Source organism: Sarcophilus harrisii, chromosome 2 (genome assembly GCF_902635505.1).
Source record: "Sarcophilus harrisii chromosome 2, mSarHar1.11, whole genome shotgun sequence".
Lineage (NCBI taxonomy): Eukaryota > Metazoa > Chordata > Mammalia > Dasyuromorphia > Dasyuridae > Sarcophilus > Sarcophilus harrisii.
The window spans coordinates 246,854,573-246,872,054 of record NC_045427.1 but is presented as its reverse complement, the minus strand read 5'-3'; the positions used below and the strand labels follow the sequence as shown (position 1 = coordinate 246,872,054).

The 17,482-nt window shown below is 44.6% G+C and overlaps 1 protein-coding gene across 18 annotated transcripts in view; it reads left to right on the top strand.

Moving 5' to 3' along the window:
- Positions 1-17,482, top strand: part of CACNA1B (calcium voltage-gated channel subunit alpha1 B) — a 249,141-nt gene that overhangs the window by 68,758 nt on the left and 162,901 nt on the right. For 11 of the 18 annotated variants that reach the window (XM_031951864.1, XM_031951859.1, XM_031951857.1 and 8 more), the window contains exons 7-10: positions 8,668-8,771; positions 13,710-13,825; positions 13,959-14,015; positions 14,653-14,745. In XM_031951864.1, coding sequence (XP_031807724.1) covers positions 8,668-8,771; positions 13,710-13,825; positions 13,959-14,015; positions 14,653-14,745 — 370 coding nt within the window. The remainder of the gene's footprint in view (positions 1-8,667; positions 8,772-13,709; positions 13,826-13,958; positions 14,016-14,652; positions 14,746-17,482) is intronic. The other 7 variants (XM_031951863.1, XM_031951860.1, XM_031951861.1 and 4 more) reach the window with 1 other exon arrangement.

The following is a 17,482-nucleotide window of genomic DNA, read 5'->3' as shown; positions in this document are numbered from 1 at the left end:
TGGGAGAGGTTCCTTTTCAGGACATTTGTCAAACGTATAAGCCTGCAGGATGGCAAATATTGACAAGACAGGTCTTCCAGAGAGTATGAGAAGAATGGAGGCTTCTGGAGCATTATGTTAAGACCAGATGAGCTCTGTTCCCTTCTAACTCTCCAATTCAGAGTGATGATTTGGGGGCTCACAGGGTCAGAGATTGCCAGGAAGGGATCTAGAGGCCACATAGTCAAAGACCCTCACTTTTCAGATGGGAAAGCCAAGGAAATGTTTTGTCCAAGGGCACCCAACTAGTTAGTGGTAGAGCTTGGTTATAGAGCTGATCCTTCTGACCCTAGTCTTGTCTTTAGACTTTTATAGTCTTTATGAATTGGAGATTTCAACAACCATCTGAACATAAATTCCAATTACAACGTACCTGACCAGCCTCTGCTTGAAGAACTCCATGGAAGGACAACTCATTTCTTCCTGAGAGAACATTTCACTTTTATTTTTTCTTAATTTATTATTATTATTATTATTAGTGAGGCAATTGAGGTTAAGTGACACGCCCAAGTTCACATAGCTAGCAAGTATTAAGTGTCTGAGACCAGATTTGAACTCAGGTCCTCCTGACTCCGGGGCTGGTGCTCTCCCCACTGCACCATCTAGCTGCCCCCTACATTCCACTTTTAGAAAGCTCTATTGTTATTAGGAAACTTTTAATCTGATGTGAAACCTAAATTGGCCTTTTTTTTTTTCAACTCCCATTTATTACTCTTATTTCTTTCTTCTGGGACCAAACAGAATAAATACAATCCCTTTTCCCTTTCAAATATTTATTTGAACAGAGTGTGATGCATTAGGTACCTGTTGCCTTGGGCACCTGATACATCATTGCCTATAATGTTATGGACCTGTTGCCTTAAGCACCTGTTGTTTCATTGGGCATTATACATTGGGCACCCACATTTTATAGGGGGTGTCACATTAGGTCATATTCTCCCCAGGTCTTTTCTTATCTTGTCTAAATATCCCAAGTTCCATGTTCCTTCTTTGGATCTGTCCCAGAATTGCTTGCTCCAGAGGGTGTGAAGAGGCCAAAAGGAAAAAACCTAAACCTGTTTCATGTTCTGTTCTCTTTAATAAATCACACTCCAGTACTGTTGGGACTGTACCCCTTTACTCTCACTTTCATGAAGCCTTTCCTAGATCCTGGGTCTCTAGATTCACTCAGGCTATAAACCCTTATTGAGGATGAAAACCTTTCTTCCTTTTGGATTATCTAAGGCAGAGTACACTTAAAAAAGACTTTTGCCTAAAGGAAAGAAGTTAAAATAAACAACTTATTAGAAATTGATAATTAATACAGATAGTAAGTGATGAGAGAGAAAAGAAATTAACTTGATCTGGGGTAGTAATGGAAGGCTACCTAAAAGAACTGAGACATCAATCTCAATAAATCAATTGATCCATATGGATTTATTAGTCCTTTACTATGTTGCAGGAGTAAGCATTAGGACTACAAAGATCTGAATGTCTTGAGAAAAGTTCCTTCTTTCAAGGAACTTGTATTTTAATGGAGAAGACAACATGTATCTACATAATATAAATGTATATATGATATACACAAAATGATTACAAGGAAACTAGTTAATGGGGGAATCAGACAAAACTTTAAGTAAAAAGTGGTAAATGAGTTGAGTACTCAAAAAAATCAAGGATTACAAGAGCTGTAGATAGAGTGATTTCAAGCATGGAAAACAATAAATGCAAAGATTCAGCAATGAGAAATGGAGTATCATGTGTGTTTAACACTTAGTATGGCAGTATGGCTATATCACAGAATGCAAGAGTAAAGCAACTAAAAATTTAAGGGTATTAGGAATCTATTGGTGTTTTTAGATCAGGTGTGGGAGATAGTGGTAACATGATCAGAACCTCACTTCTGTATGGTAGGGATACCAATGGAGGTTATTTCAGTTGTCTAAGCAAGTAGTGATAAGGACCTAAATTAGGGTGGTGACTATTACAGTAGAGGGCTTGGGGAATAAGTAAGAAATGTTGTGGAAATAGAAATGACAAAATGTGATAACATATTGGATGTATGGGGTGAGTGAGAATGACGAGTTGAGGTTTACACTAAAGCTGTGAACCTGAGAAGAATGTAGGTGCCCTCAACAGAATTAAGGAAATTTGGAAGAGAGGTAGATTTTGGAGAAAAGAGAATGAATTCTGTTTTGGACACTTTGAGTTGAGATGCCTGTGGGAAGTGGGAAATGTCCAATAGGCAAATAGTCTCTCAAGAGAGAGATTAGGGCTGAATATGTGTATCTGAGAATCATTAGCAAAGATGATAATAAAAGTTATGAGAACTGACAAGGTTATTGAAAGAGAGAAATGGAGAGAGAAAGGAGAAGAAAACCAAGGACATGGTCTTGAATGATGAATCAGCAAGGGAGACTGAAAAGGAACAGTTGGGCTAGAAGGTCATGGAGAACCAAAAGAGAACAATGTAGGAAAAACCCAGAGAGGAGAGAATATCCAGGAAAGGGAAATCATCAATGTCACATGCTGCAGAGATGTCAAGAAAGATGAGGATTAAGAAATGGCCATTAGATTTGACAAATAAAAAATCAAGGATAACTTTGATAAGAGCAGTTCCAGGTGAGTGATAATGTCAGAGTGAGAGGAGAAAAAATGGAGAGGTACTGAGTGCAATTGGCTTTTTCAATGATTTTGACTGAGAAAAGAAAGATATAGGATGATAGTAAGGGGGATAGACTAATGAGTTGTTTTTTTAAAATATGGAAGACAACTGTGCATGTTTATGGGCAGCAGAGAAAAAACTAGTAGGTAGTAAAAGAACAAAGATTAAAGAAAGAGAAGGAATAATATTAGAAGGTAGTCTTCTGGGGATGATGAGAGGGGATAGGATGAGAAGAAAGACCACTCCATCAGAAAGTAAAGTAGAAAATAGTGAGGAATAATATCAAAGAGTTGTAAGATAAAGGAGGAAGTTGGAGTACTTCATGAATAACATTTTTAGAGGGCATAAAAGTATGAGATGAGGGTCCCAGTTGTGAGAGAGGGAAGGGGGTGCTATTGGAGGTTTGAGGAGAAAGTTGGGAGTAGACATAGTGGAGAATGGGATAGAGAATAATAAATTAGGGAAGTATCAAAATTTGATTCTTTTCCTTTTTTGTCATGAGGGCCAAGATGACATTAGAAAACATAAATTGGTTGTGAATCCAGGCAGCTTGGGTACCAGACTTAATTCTAGTTCTGTTTAGTCATGCAAGAATTGGTTGATGGTAGGAATTGGGCTTTGGCACACATCGACAGGCATAGTCTTAGAGAACAAGGGATTTAAGAGCAGAGGATAATATGGAGTTGATCTGGTTCATTAAGGGATTGAAATTAGGAACAAAGAAAATTGTAGTCAGAGCAGGGATAATAGCCTGGGATGATAATGAGGGATAGAGAAATTAGAGATCAGACTAAAAACAAATAATTGACTGAAGAATAGAAGAATATATAGAGAGATAGAATGCGTGGGGGACTCCTGAGCATAAAATTGGAGCACATGTGCAAAATAGCAAGATCAAGGGCATGGCCAGTTCATACTTAGCTAACAAGGTAAAGGAGAAGGTCATGGGACTTGGAGAGATTGGCGAATGTGGAAATAAGTTTTTAATGGTATATCAACATGTATGATGATGGAAATTGGAATGGAGAGGGATACTATGAGCTAGGCTTCTAACGCTTAAGAATGGAGGAAGAATGTATAGGAGATTAATAGATAATAACCACTAGAAACTGGTTTGGGTGATACATTTGAACAGAGTGAACCTCAAAGGAGAAGTTGCTATGTGATAGCATTAGATGGAGAGTCTGGAAAGGACAGTGAAGTCCAAGTAACATTCTGACTCTGCCTCTAGAACTAAGAGGTGTGAGAGAAGATACAACTTGGAAGGAAACTCCTGGGAAGCAGCGTCATCTATTAGGAACCAGGTCTTGATGAGAGTCAGAAAGATGAAAGAAAATAAGAGCAATAAGTCTAAAATAAAGGCAAGTTTATTACTTATAGACTGAGATTTTTAGAGGGCAGAATGACAACAATAGGCAGTTATGAAGAGAGTCCAATGCTGAGGTCCTAGGGAAGGAGAGAAAAGGCAGGAGGGGCTAGAACAGGGGGTGGGTAGTTACCTTTGGCAATTCGGGTCTCGGTGTCACAGAGATGAGGAGAATAAGAACTTTCTAACCATTGGGAAATGAGACCAGGCAGAAATGTCAGTGGCTAAGAGGAGTTCCTCTGATGAAGGTAGGTGAGTAGGATGTTTTCCATCTGGTTTCACTTCATGGTTTCCATGTTTTGATGCCAACAGTAGCAACCCATTGGTGTGGGCCTTGGGAGGGGCACGTGCTCCCCAGATGGCAGGCACAGCAGCAGTCTGAGACAGGCAAGCCCAGTGGTGTGGGCATGAGTGGGTTCCTTATAGCTATCTCTGATAACTGTTTTTGCTGCTTCCCAAAGGAGCCTTCTCCTGCTCTCCCACCATTTTTGCCTGCTTCTCTCCCCTCCCTTTGGTTCTATTCCTCCTCCACACCCCTGCCCTTACCATATGCTACTCCTCTAGGGTCTCTCTGGAACTGGGAGCTGGGTGGGCTATTTATGCCTGGAGCCATCTCATCCTATTTTTAGTTCTCTTATTTTCAGCCATTCCTAGAATTTTCAAGGTTAGTGTCTGATGTATAAGTGCTTGAGATCCTAAGAGACTTTGTCTCAGGAAACCCAGGGAATAATAATGGTCCTTTCCTACCCCCACTTTATTGCTTATAGCCCCCTTCTGCTGACAGATTGTGCCTGGGATTTATATAAGGGAGAGAGGAAGTAGCTGTGTGCCGAGTAATAGATACTTCCTTTGAGAATTCCTGCTGGCTTGGGGTTGACATCACGCTCACCTCAGATCTCTGGTGATATTGCCTTTCTCACAAAGGATGAGTCCAGGGCAGGCTATGGGCCTTTTCAGGGCCATCTAGACAAGAAATCGATGGCTGAGAAGGCATTAGAACCCATGCTACTTCAGGACCCTAATCATTGGGCTGTGACAAGAACACAGGCTTGGCTTTGCAGAGAAATTCAGGTTTCTACCTTGCTCTTCCCCAGAGCTCTGGGTAGTTGTGGTATCGGTTTCTAGACCCTGTCGTAGATAGGGAGACATATCCCAGGCTATACCAAAAAGGAAAGGAAGATTGTGGCAGCCCCTTCAAGGAGACAGCATGATAGCCCATTTCTTCACACCTGCTTCTCTGGGGGTGCTGCTTCCTCATTGTCTTCTGCCAACAAGGAGAATCCCCTTTATCTGTTGGTGATATTAGGAACCAGTTGCCCAGAGTTTAATGGGTGGGGGAGTGAAAAGGGGAAAGAGAGAACAGGTACCTATTCTTACAGAACTATAACCACTTAGCTCTGTTTTCATAAAAGAAATAGGTACCTATATTTCTTTTATGAATACAGAGCTAAGTGGTTATAGTTCTGTAAGATGGGGGAAAAATTGCAGTCACCAACAGTTCCTCCATGTGTGATCTGGAGCAAATCCTGGGCAGTCTTAGACTTTCTGGTTCTTTTTGATAAAATAACCACTGATTCCTAGACCTTTTACTAGGAGATTAAGGGGTTGATTAGAAGGCTTGGGAAGCATTGAGGGAGGGAGAAAGGAAAAAAAGAAGGAAGAAAGGAAGGAAGGAAGGAAAGAAGGAAGGAAGGAAGGAAGGAAGGAAGGAAGGAAGGAAGGAAGGAAGGAAGGAAGGAAGGAAGGAAGGAAAGAAGGAAGGAAAGAAGGAAGGAAGGAAAGAAGGAAGGAAGGAAGGAAGGAAGGAAGGAAGGGAGGAAGGAAGGGAGGGAGGAAGGAAGGAAGGGAGGAAGGAAGGAAGGAAGGAAGGGAGAAAGAGAGAAAAAGAGGGAGGGAGGGAGGAAGGGGGAAGGGAGGGAGGGAGGGAGGGAGGGAAGGAAAGAAGGATGAAAGAAAGAAAGAAAGAAAGGAAGGAAGGAAGAAAGGAAGGAAGGAAGGAAGGAAGGAAGAAAAAGAAAGAGAAGGAAGGAAAAGAAAAGAAGGGAGGAAGGGAAGGAAGGAAAGAGTGAGCTATGTATTATGTATTATGCCTCAAGGGCAGAGACTGTCTAGGTTGGTGTGAGGATGGGGAAATGGGATATCCTCACAAAAAAGATATATTGTTTTTATCTCTTGTTATCTGAAGAAAATGCGGGTACCATAAAAGTCTCATAGCTGGGCATAGAGGTCTGATGGATTCTGACTGCTCCCCAGTGTTCACCCTCACGGGCCTGGCTGGTCAAGGAAGGACTCTGAGGTTGCAGCAGAGAGGACCTTGGAAGACAGCCCAAGTGGACACTGCTCAGTCTCTCACACCATCCACCTGGCTCTGCCCTCACACTCTCAAGGGTTTTGCTAAGTTCAGCTGCACAAGTAAACAACCTAATTGGGGAGTTATCTTGCCTGAAAGACTGTGATGCATTAGGTGCCAATGCATTCGACCGACACCTGTTGCACTGGGAGCCTGTTGCATGGGACACCTGTTGCATTGGGAACTGTATTGGGTACCACAAGTCAGATAGTTTGAGCAATTTCAGAATCTCGGGTTTATAGTTAGAAGAAGAAACTGAAACCCAAGAGATGATGCTGGGCTCCACATAACACAAGCAGTAAGTAATAGCAGGTGGGCAGAGCCTTGCATTTTTACGTGTTGGTCCTTTCAATCTACTCATCTGTCAATGACATTTTGAACCTGTCCCAGGGAAAGGGTGACTCTTGCTCTGAGTGCTGTATCCTGCCTTGCTAGGGGTAGCCGCTTTAAGGGACTCAATATCCCTTCCCTTGGAGAGACAGCGATGAAGTGTTAAGCCCAAATCAAATGCTGGGCAGGTCTAATTTAGAGATCGTGCTTTTCATGTGGAATGATCTAATGACAGGATCTGGCGAGAAAAAGGCATCACGTGTCTGGTGGAGGGAACAGAGACAGCCAGGGACAAAGATGGTAATAAGGATCTTGGCTGTCCTCTCCCTGCAGCCACCAAAGGAACCAATTTCCACAAAGAAACTTTAACAAAAGACGGCCCCTAAAAATAGCCAGTGAAGTCTGTGATGGCCCCACCCCCAGCATGGAGCCTCACCAGCAGCTCTGAGCACATCCCTGCCTTAGGTCTCCAAGCCTCACAACTCCCCAACCCCGCAGGGCTCCAGGAAGGGTGTGTCTCTTACACGCAGGGAGAAGGACCAGGAGATCAGCTTTGTGGCTGGGCCAGGAGCAGAAGCCCAGACCAGGCTAGGCTGAGCTAGGGCAAAGGGGTGACCATGATTTCTGAGGGAGAATTTGGGACAGAGTCTAGCAGTATCCGGCCTAACTTGGGAAAAGAAATCATTTTAAGTTCGACAGTGTAGGGGCTAGTCAATAGCCCCTGTCAGACTAGGCGAGGTGGTCACGCAGGAGCAGGGTCCCAATACACAGAAGGAGGTCAGGGTTGGCAATCTGAGCAGGAAATCAGCAAGAAATAGAATGTGGATGGAGAAATCTAGATTTCAAGATCCAAAATGCAAGGATCAGGATAGAATGCCAGACCTTAAGTCAGGAAGACTCAGCTTAATGATTGAAACCTGGCCTCTGACAACAGCTGTGTGAATCTGGGCAAGTCACTTAACCTTTTGTGCTTCAGTTTTCTCATCTGTAAAATGAGCTGGAGAAGGAAATGGCAAACCACTTTCTTTGCCAAGAAAACCCCCCAAGGGGGCACAAAGTCACACGTGACTGAAATGACTAAAGAACGAAAGCTATACCACAATCAGACCACTGAGCTAATCGGAGAGATGTGGATTGTGTAAGGCTCCAAAAGAGACAGGGATGGCTACAGTGCTTTGTGGGAAGTGCTGGCAGGTGGGGAGGAACTGTCCAAGGTCCTTACTCTCGCTACTTTCATGTAATAGCTAGGACTCTGACGTGCTGTTGGTCTGTCCCCAATCAATCATTTGTAATGGTAGACAAGGATTCTTTTCATCATCCTTTCCTCTGGCATGAGGCACAGAAACGGGATACAACTGTTGGTCCCCCTGAGTGATGAGGAGATCGAGGGGAAGGGATGGAATAGAAGGGGAAACTAGCAGGGAGGTAAGCAGTATTTCTTACCCTGGGTGTTGAGAAATATAGAGCTGAGGTGCAAAAATGCTGAAAAACCCCTGTCCTGCCCTGGGTGATCTGTACCTGTCCAATCCTGAGTAAGGTCTAAGAGCAGGAGAAGGGAGGCACAGGAGCAGGGTGTCCTACCCAGGTTTTTTTTTTTTTTTTTTTTTTTTTGAGTTAGGGAGTCTGTGAACTTTATAAAACTTATAAACTTATAAAACTTATAAACTTTATAAAAATATTTTGATAATTGTATTTCAGTATGATTGGTTTGTTTTATAAGCCTATATATTTTACTTTATGCATTTAAAATTATTATTCTGAGAAGTGGTCCATGGGCTTCACCAGATCACAAAAGGAATTCATGACATATACAAAAAGTTAAGAACCCTCTTCTTTGAAGGGTTTGTGTATATGAGAGGAGTGTGTTTGACAGTTTGGGGAAAAGTATCTAGTGATTATTTTGTCTCCAATTTCTTATTCCTTTCCTATTACTTCTAGACTAATGATGCAGCAGGAAATACCTGGAACTGGCTTTATTTCATCCCTCTCATCATCATTGGATCTTTCTTCATGCTCAACCTGGTTCTGGGAGTGCTCTCAGGGTAAGATGGGAAACTGTTACTTCATGCCCTAAGATGCTCTCTGAATAGGATGGGACTATATAAGGTCAGAAAGTTGGGGGGGGGGCTCAGGGGAGATTTGAAATCAGGCAGGATACACAAATGTCACATTAGTGCCTAAGGTTCTAACTCCAGCCCTAGAATTTGCAAAGTGCCTGAGACATCTAAAAGCTTTTAAATCTGACTGCCTTGAAGAGATGATGGGGTTCCCCAGGCCCCTCTTTAACTCTTTTCTCCCCAGGCTGAGTCTGGAAGGAGGCCTGAAAAGAGGGCAACTGAAGGCCCCACAGTGGCCTGGATTCACATCCCTGGAGGCCCCTGTGCTGTTCATTCAGGCGCTGCAGGGCTCATGTCATACGTTAATATTTAATAATGAATTAATATTTAATGCCTTGCACCGGGAACTGTGATTTCACAGTCTCAGTGGAGACAAGGCCCACGCAGTAAGAACTCTTATCTCCCTCCTCTGCCCTCCCTTATTCTTTCCCCCATTTCTCTTTCCCTCCTCCCTTTCCCTTGTCTTTGAACTGTTTCTTAGCTCCATCCATGGACAATTCTGTCTTCCAGAGCCATGATCTTCTCCCAGCTTTTCCCCTTTGTTCTCCAGAACCATGAAGTCCCTAGCTATTCCTTTCTGTATTCCAGATTTATATGCCCCTCAGTATTCCCCTTTGTCCTCCAGATCTATGACTGTCTACCCCTGTCCCTCTCCTCCTCTAGATGGATGGGGTAGGGATGGAGTTGAGGGTAAGGGAGACAGTAAATGATGAAATCAGACCAGGTTCCAGGTGTTGAACAGGAAAGCACTAGCTTAATAGAGCCCCAGTGGGAGATCCCCGCTTCTCTCTTTGGCCCCCAACCAATCAACTCCTGGAAGCTAGATCCATTTACAAACTCTTACCCAGGATCCTTCTCTCCTGGAGATGGAACTGGGAGAGCAAGAATCAGACTTGACCCGAGAGATTGAGCACACAGCCTGCTTTTGTAACCCATGTAATCAAGCCATTGCCAAGACTTCACTATATACAGTCTAGATGGGATTAGAAAGTGACAGGAGGGAGACAGAGTGCTCAGTTTTATCTGAATGGAGTGTGCTCTTACTGCCCTTGTGGCCTTGCTGACCAGTCAGATTTTGTGATGGGTTTGATGGTTCCTGGGCTACCTTCCACCTTTGCTGGGCAGACAAATAGAAACAGAGCTACAGGAGTATTTAGTGTTTAAAGCCCAGAAGGGTGGAGACATTGATTATAATAATTCTAAATTTTGCAGACCATTCCTTGGCGGCAGTGATTTGGTGGGGGGGAGGGGGGGATTTCTGGGATTATAATCTATCCCTAGAAGGATTGCCTTCCCTTAGGGAGCCTAAATCAGGGAAGTTTGAGGATTGAGCATTCACTTGGGTCTAGGTTAATTGATCTGCTCATAGTATAGGATCTGATTTAAGTGCCATATTATACAGATGAGAAAACTGAAGTCTTGGAGAGGGAAAGTAAATTATCTGAAGTTAAACAGGCAGTAAGTGGTAGATTCAGGATCAAACCCATATTGTCTTTCTATTACCCCAGTGGTTTACAGCCAGTTCCTCTTGTACTAAGAGGCTGCACTCCCACCCCCTTCAGGGATCACTTCTCTCCTAGATGGAGTTCAGAGATTACAGAGTCAGGGCAAACAGTTCATGAGATTAACTGGCTAAACCCTTGTTATCCTGAAAGGGAAACAATCGTAGACCAGGGCTAGAGTTTTCCCCAGGTCTCCTAGAGAGACTGAGGAAGACAGGAAGCCCTCTTCAAGGGCTCTTCCCCAGCCTCTGCCCAGTTACTGTGTGTGTCTGGAGGATGGCCATTTTTGTGTTCCATCCCCTGCGCAGAAGTCTCCAAGGTGTGCTCCGAAGTTCCTCCAAGAGGAGAGATTAGTTGCAGACCCTATAAGGCCACTGCAGGCACGCACCATTGTAAGCTGATGAAACATGATTATCTCAGGAGCAGGAGCAGCCTGAGCCTCCTGCAGTCTGAGGCTGACATAAAGGGCCCTCAGCACGGTGCCCTCGTACCTGATGCCTGCAGGAAGCCTAGTGCTTTGATGTCTGGGCTTCAAAGCTCAGGGAAGGATCAGGCTTTGAACTTATATAGCATCTTTCTTCTTTACTCCCACGGCCCCACAGACATTTTCTCATTAATCCTTGGGGCTTCCTGGCAAAAGCAGGAGGCCGTTATTGTTAAGTATATTTTACAGATGGAGAAACTGAGGCCCCCCAAGGTAAAGGTGACATGCTCATTGTGGAGGCAGAGATACAACTGAGCTCTCTGGCTCCTTCCCTGGCTCCTGAGTCCAGAGCCAGGTTGGGGGCAATTGAGTTTTCAAGTATAATTTTAGGATGGCAAACTCTGTGCTCCTCAACTGAGCTCTAATTAGTCAACAAGAGTGTTGCTGTGATGTGCCAGGAACTGTGCTAAACCCTGGGAAAACTAATTCAACAACCATATTTACCCTCAAGGAGTTTGTATTCTAATGGGGGAGACAAAGTAGAAGAGGAAGCAGAAAAGGTGGATGAGTGGGAAGTTGATTTTGCCCCTGGGCAGGATGAGATGTGGGGAGATGTCTAGAATGCCTGGTCTTTGGCTCTTTGTTAAATGGAGGTTCTGGGAGGAACCCTCCGACCCAGAGGTAGAGGGTGTGTCCAGTGTGAGAATTCTGGGGATAGAGGGAGCCTCCAGGATGAAGAGGTTTCTGGGCATTCCAAAGGAAGTCAGGACTGTGATGGAGACGACACTCCAGACAGCGCGTCCCCAGCTGCTCCTGCTGCCCCATCACTGAGGAAGGCAGGGAAGGGACAGGCAGCCCGTAACAGAGACTTCTGGAGTCTGTATTTCTTGTTTCAAGAAACAAGGAGGAGGTATTTTCACCGGCCTCTCCTTTTCCCCTTAAGAGACTTGGGGCTCAGGGGAGTAGTAACAAATGCCAGTGAAGATGTGGGGAGGGAAAGGTCTTCAGATAGCAGCTTTTAATTGGATCAGTTCATCCTGCTGAAGACTGTGGCCCCATGGATCAGAGATCAGGGGCCTCTGACCTCAGGATCCAAGAAAGACAACATAAGGTGTAGACAGAGATTTGAACCTGGAATCAGGAGTCTGAATAATTTCTCTCCCGCATTTTCCTTATCTGTTGGATGAGGTGTTAGACTTCTAAGCAGACTTCTAGCTCTCTGCCCCAGCCATGACTCTGCACTGTGGTTAAGGAGAAGCGTGTGACTAAGTGAAGCTGGGTAGGGGACCCCGTTTAGGACTCCGTGGCCAGTGTTCAGGAGCTGGTCTGTGTCAGGGTCGAGGGTGATTGCATGATGGGAATGTGGCAGGACTTACTGCTCAGTCTGTGGTAAGGGTGGGGGAGCGAGTCTGTGCCAAGCAATGATAGTCATTCTAGCCTGGGGTTCTCTTTATTCAAGAGCAGGTCAAGATCCGTGTGGCTCTGAAGTCAGGGGTCAGCAGAGATGTCTGACACCTCTGTTCCCCCGGGGGTTGCATCTTCTCCCTTTCTCCCCCAATATTGTGTGGAACTTCCAAGGGATGCTGCATGAATCCTAAGTCCTCTTTTGCCCCAAGATTCAGAAATCTGGTAGTTTCAGATATGGAGTTTCCTTTTCTGGTTCTGGCTGGAGGGAGGCAGCTCTTTCTTCCCAGAGAGACTGACCAGACAGACTTCATCAGCCAGGACATGACCTGGGGATCTTAGCCTTTTCCTGCCCCAAAGCCAGAAGATCAAGAAGCCTTTGTTCTCCCCGGGATGATGTGAGAATGTTGGACACCAAATCCAGGGCCTTTGAGGTGATGATGGTAGGAGGGGGAGAGAAGTCTCTGTTCCTTCCCTTCTAGTCCCTTAAGCACGCTATTTATCTGTGCCTCAAAGGTCTTCTTGTGTAAGTGGGGAGTATAGTTAACTTCAAAGGAAAGTCAGCCCTGGAGCCTTTGAAATCCTATCCTTCTTGCTCATCTCCCCATAACACTGAGCACCCCAGTCACCTCTGCTCTGTGGCTGTCCTGACTTTTTGATATTTTCCTATGGCATTTTCATCCACATTTCTCTTTTCTTAAATCACATATCTTTCTTATTTCACGTCTCTTTTCTTCTTCCTCTCTTGATTCCTGACTTTCTTAGGATCTATCACAGTAATAGCAAAAGAACTGAAGGATAATCAATTAATCAGCAGGTTGAATGATATTGGGAAAATAGCATTGGCTCTGGGTTCAAATTCTGCCTGCCATGCTTAGTATCTTTGTGGCCTCCCTGAACCCCGGTTTCCTCATTTTACAAATGAGGAAGTCAGATTAGATGGCCTCTGAAGCATCCTCTGGCTCTGGATCCATGACTTTACTGCCTATGATCTGTGAATGCAATACGCCATCCTTTGTGATCTCCTATGCTTCATTATCTATTCTCTAGGAGCCTTGGGATAATTTTCACCCCATGGGGCTTTACTAGATGGAGCATTTCCCTGTCACTTAGGGAACAAAATCTGTGAGAACATGTTAAGGTTATTCTGTAAGTATCCCTGCTTCTGAACTTTGGAAAGAGAGTATCCCGCCTCCAGGCAGGTCCTAGTCTAGATAGGGAGATTGGATTCACAGACTTGGAAAGGGAACCTCCTGTAAAAAAACTTGGAGGGAAGAGAAAGGAGTTCAAATCCTTTTTCATAACTGTGTGACTATGTGATATAAAATCAGTCCTTTAGCCTCCCATATCAGCCATAATACTTGCTCTGCCTTCCACATAGGTTTGTCATAAGGAAATCCACAATTTGTCAATCTGAACATGGTCTAGGGATGTCAGGGAATCTCTATGACGCTTATGAGCCCTGGGGGACTAAGTGTGGGGTACCTAAGACCCCGCCCTTTAACCACGGCCCTTCCTTTGATCTAACCCCAGGGAATTTGCCAAAGAGAGAGAGAGGGTAGAAAACCGTCGGGCTTTTCTGAAGCTCCGCAGGCAGCAGCAGATTGAACGAGAGCTTAACGGTTACTTGGAGTGGATCTTCAAGGCTGGTAAGACCCTTTGGCACCAGGTGGAGAAGCCGCCCTCTCGGCCTGGGGTAGGAGGGAGGAGGGCCAGGTGGGCTTGTCTAATGGGGGGCGCAGGGTCGGCTCCCGGGCTCAGCGTGGCTGTTTCCCCTTCCAGAGGAGGTCATGTTGGCGGAAGAGGACAAGAACGCAGATGAGAAGTCCCCTTTGGATGGTAGGTGGCTTTCTTGTTTGTTCTTCTCTGCCCCAAGGGACCCCAGGCGTGTTTGCTTCCTCAGACTCGAGACTCTCAGCAGGGGCTGGGCCCATAGTCTCATATGTCTTTCTGCTTCCCTCCCTCAACCTCACCATAGAGACCTCCAAGGGAATGGCATTCTTTCCCTTCTGTCTGCTTCCTCCCTCTCCCCTTTTCTCATAAGATTCATCACCACAGGATGCTAGAGCTGGGAAGACCTTGGGGATCATCTTATCTAACATCCTCCTTTTATAGATGGGAGAACTGAGCCCTCGAGAAGTCAAGTACCTGGCTCCAAGGCACACAGACTGTGGCTGAAACTCTTATGTCCAATACTCCAAACCAGTCCAGTACCCCCCTAGCCTGGGATGTATACAATGTGCAGGAAAAAGAAATTGGAGGTTGAGGCCCTCAGTCTTGGTCTATGTGGTTGCTATTGTAACCCAGCCTGAGGAAAGGAGAGAGGAGCAAGAGGGCCGGCAGAAAAGCTGACTGGCACACAATTGGCACTTAATTAATGCTTGTCAACTGACTTGACAATGGAGACCAGGGCTGGGATATCCCCCTGCTGGGTTGCTCACTGGGTATGTTTCTGTTATCTCTACTTTGTTTAAAGCAGTGCTGAAGAGAGCAGCCACCAAGAAAAGTAAAAATGATTTGATCCATGCTGAAGAAGGGGACGATCGCTTCGCAGACCTCTGCTCTGTGGGTGAGTCCAGCACCTTCCTTTCCCATGGCACAGTGGAGAGCCTCTGGAGGCAGCTGTGGCCTGGAGCTAGGTCCCGTAGGGTTCAAACTGGCTACAGTTTGCCTTCACTTAAGTCTGAGGAGTTTCCACAAGGTTTGAACAGGAACATCCATCAGGGCTGGCTTTCTGAAAGTCTTCTTCACCTATGGCCAGAGTTTCAAAGGATCCTATTTGCCCACGTAGGTGGGCACCCTGGGCTCTGTTAGGAGATAGATGGTAGGCGTTTAACTGGTCAAAGTGTCAGAAGGGCTGAGCTTCTACCGGGTCTGTAAGGATAGCTTGCAGGGACTATTCATTTCTTCCTGATCTCCTGTCTTACAGTTCAGATAAATTGTGTAAAAATCATTCCAGACAGAAATGTGTGTTTGGGATTGATGCCCCAGATCCCCTTCCTAAGAGTTTTTCTTTTTCCTAATAGATCATTCCTTCTTTACACAAACATGTATTAAGTGCATATTGTGTACAGAACACTGTGCTCGGGTGCTATGAGAAACATAAGGTTTAGTAAAGACATGAAGCTCTGTGGTCTAGTAGGGAAAGATAATAAATAGACTAATTAAATAGAATACATAACTTTATATGGTGAATAAAAAAGAGGAAAGAATATTCTGGGAGGTCATTGCTATGGAGGGGGTCATCATCAGCAAGAAAGACAAGCCTGGAGGAGTTGTCACTTAAGTTGGGCTTGAAAAGATGGGTTGGAAGTCAACAGGCAAGGTCAGGGAGGAAGGGCATCCTTGAGCAGTATAAGCAAAGGAACAGAGGCAGAAGGGAGATGACATATCAGGGGACAGTTTGGCCAGGATAGAGAATATTATAGAAGGGAGTGATATGAGGGAGGGCTGGGAAAGTAAGGTGGTTTCTGATTGTCTCTGGCTCTGAATGCCAAGTTTACAAACTAAGAGGAAGTCTCTGCTATATCCAAGGTGCTACCCTACGTTGGGGGATTTGATGAAAAAAAATGAGACTGTCTTTGACCTCAAGGAACTTATTGAGCAGCAGTGTTTACATTGTACATAAGTACTAGATAATTTAAAAGGAGAAAGGGACAAAGAGGAGAGAAAGGGGGGAGAGGGAAAGAGGGAGGGAAAGAGAGAACTAAGAAAAGGAAGGGTGAGATAAAGCTTTTGTACGGGAGATAGCACCTCAACTTAGCTTTGAAGGAGAGTAAGGATTCTGCCAGATGAGTGTGGGAAAGGATCTCATTCTAGGAATTGACAAACAACTCCTGAGAATGCTTTGAAGGTTGAGGTGGAAGATGAAATCCTAAGTTTGGGGAGAAATTAGAAAGGAAAGAATATGAAATGAGTTTTCAGAGGTATATTGGAGCCAGATTTTGGAGAGTCTGAGGTACTAGGCTCAGGAGTTTGTATTTTAGTCTAGAGGTAAAAGGGAGCTAATGAAGATTTTTGAGCAAGGGAGTGAAACTGTAAGAGCTATGCCTCAGGCTTGGAGAGCCACTGAAGATTGTTCATTAGAAGAGTGACATGATCTGATTTACACTTAAGAGAAATTATTACTGCAGTACAACGAAGTATACATTGGAGGAGTTAGAAAGCAAAGGCAAAAAAGATCTTTTGTTTAGGAGACTATTTCATTAGTCCAGGTGGGTGGAAATAAGGTCTCACAATTGGGTGGCGTCTGTTGGCAAAAGATGAGGAAACATGTGAAAGACATTTTATAGGCAGAATCAATAGGACTTGGGAATTGACTAACTGTGCAATAAGGAAAGACTTGTAGGGAATGAAGGAAGATAGCCTCTCTTCCATTATATGGCCCCATGGGGAATCCCACTTCCCCACCTTATTTTGGCCTCTCTTAGCTACCATTTCCTTCTTCCCTCTGGTTCACCTGAAGTAGAGATTATATCTTTTTTGTTATTGTTGCTCAAAAAGAATTTTGAGTTTATTTAGGAAAGCATAAATAAAATAGAACACTGAACATGTAAAATAATGAGCTGCAAATGGGAGAGAAAGAGAGAGAGAGAGAGAGAGAGAGAGAGAGAGAGAGAGAGAGAGAGAGAGAGAGAGACGAGAGAGAGAGAGAGAAAGAGACAGAGACAGAGAGAGAGACAGAGAGAGAGAGACAGAGATGGAGAGAGCTAGGAGGAACAGTGAACAGAATGCTGGGCCTGGAGTCTGAAAGACATCTTCTGGAGTTCAAATCAGACCCTTACTAGCTCTGTGACTCTGGACAAGTCACATAACCCTGTTTGCTTCAATTTTCTCATTTGTAAAAGGAGCTGGAGAAGGAAATGGAAAACTACTTTTATATCTCTGCCAAGAAAATTCCTAATGGGGTCACAAAGAGTCAGACATGATTGAAAAAGCCCTGAACAACAAGAAACCAGAGAATTTCTGAGCTCATCCCATAGGTAGAAATATCTCCCAACGGACCAAATTTGCAAATGTGGCCCATGGGAAAGCATTGGTCTTTGCCTCTTGCACCAAGGAGACCTTGGTCTCTTGCCACAAGACTACCAGGAATCAGAGGCCAAGCGGGAAGCACCCCTGATAGGGATCCAAATTGACTCCTTTTCTTTTATCCTTTCAAAGATGGTACCTCCTACTGTGTTTAAGGAGGCTTCTGTAGCGTTAGATCTTGAAAGCAGGGCTTAAAACACCAACGTGAACAGTGATACAGAGGATGGGGGCTGGCCTTGGGCTCAGGAAGTCAGGATTCAGAGCCTGACTCAGAC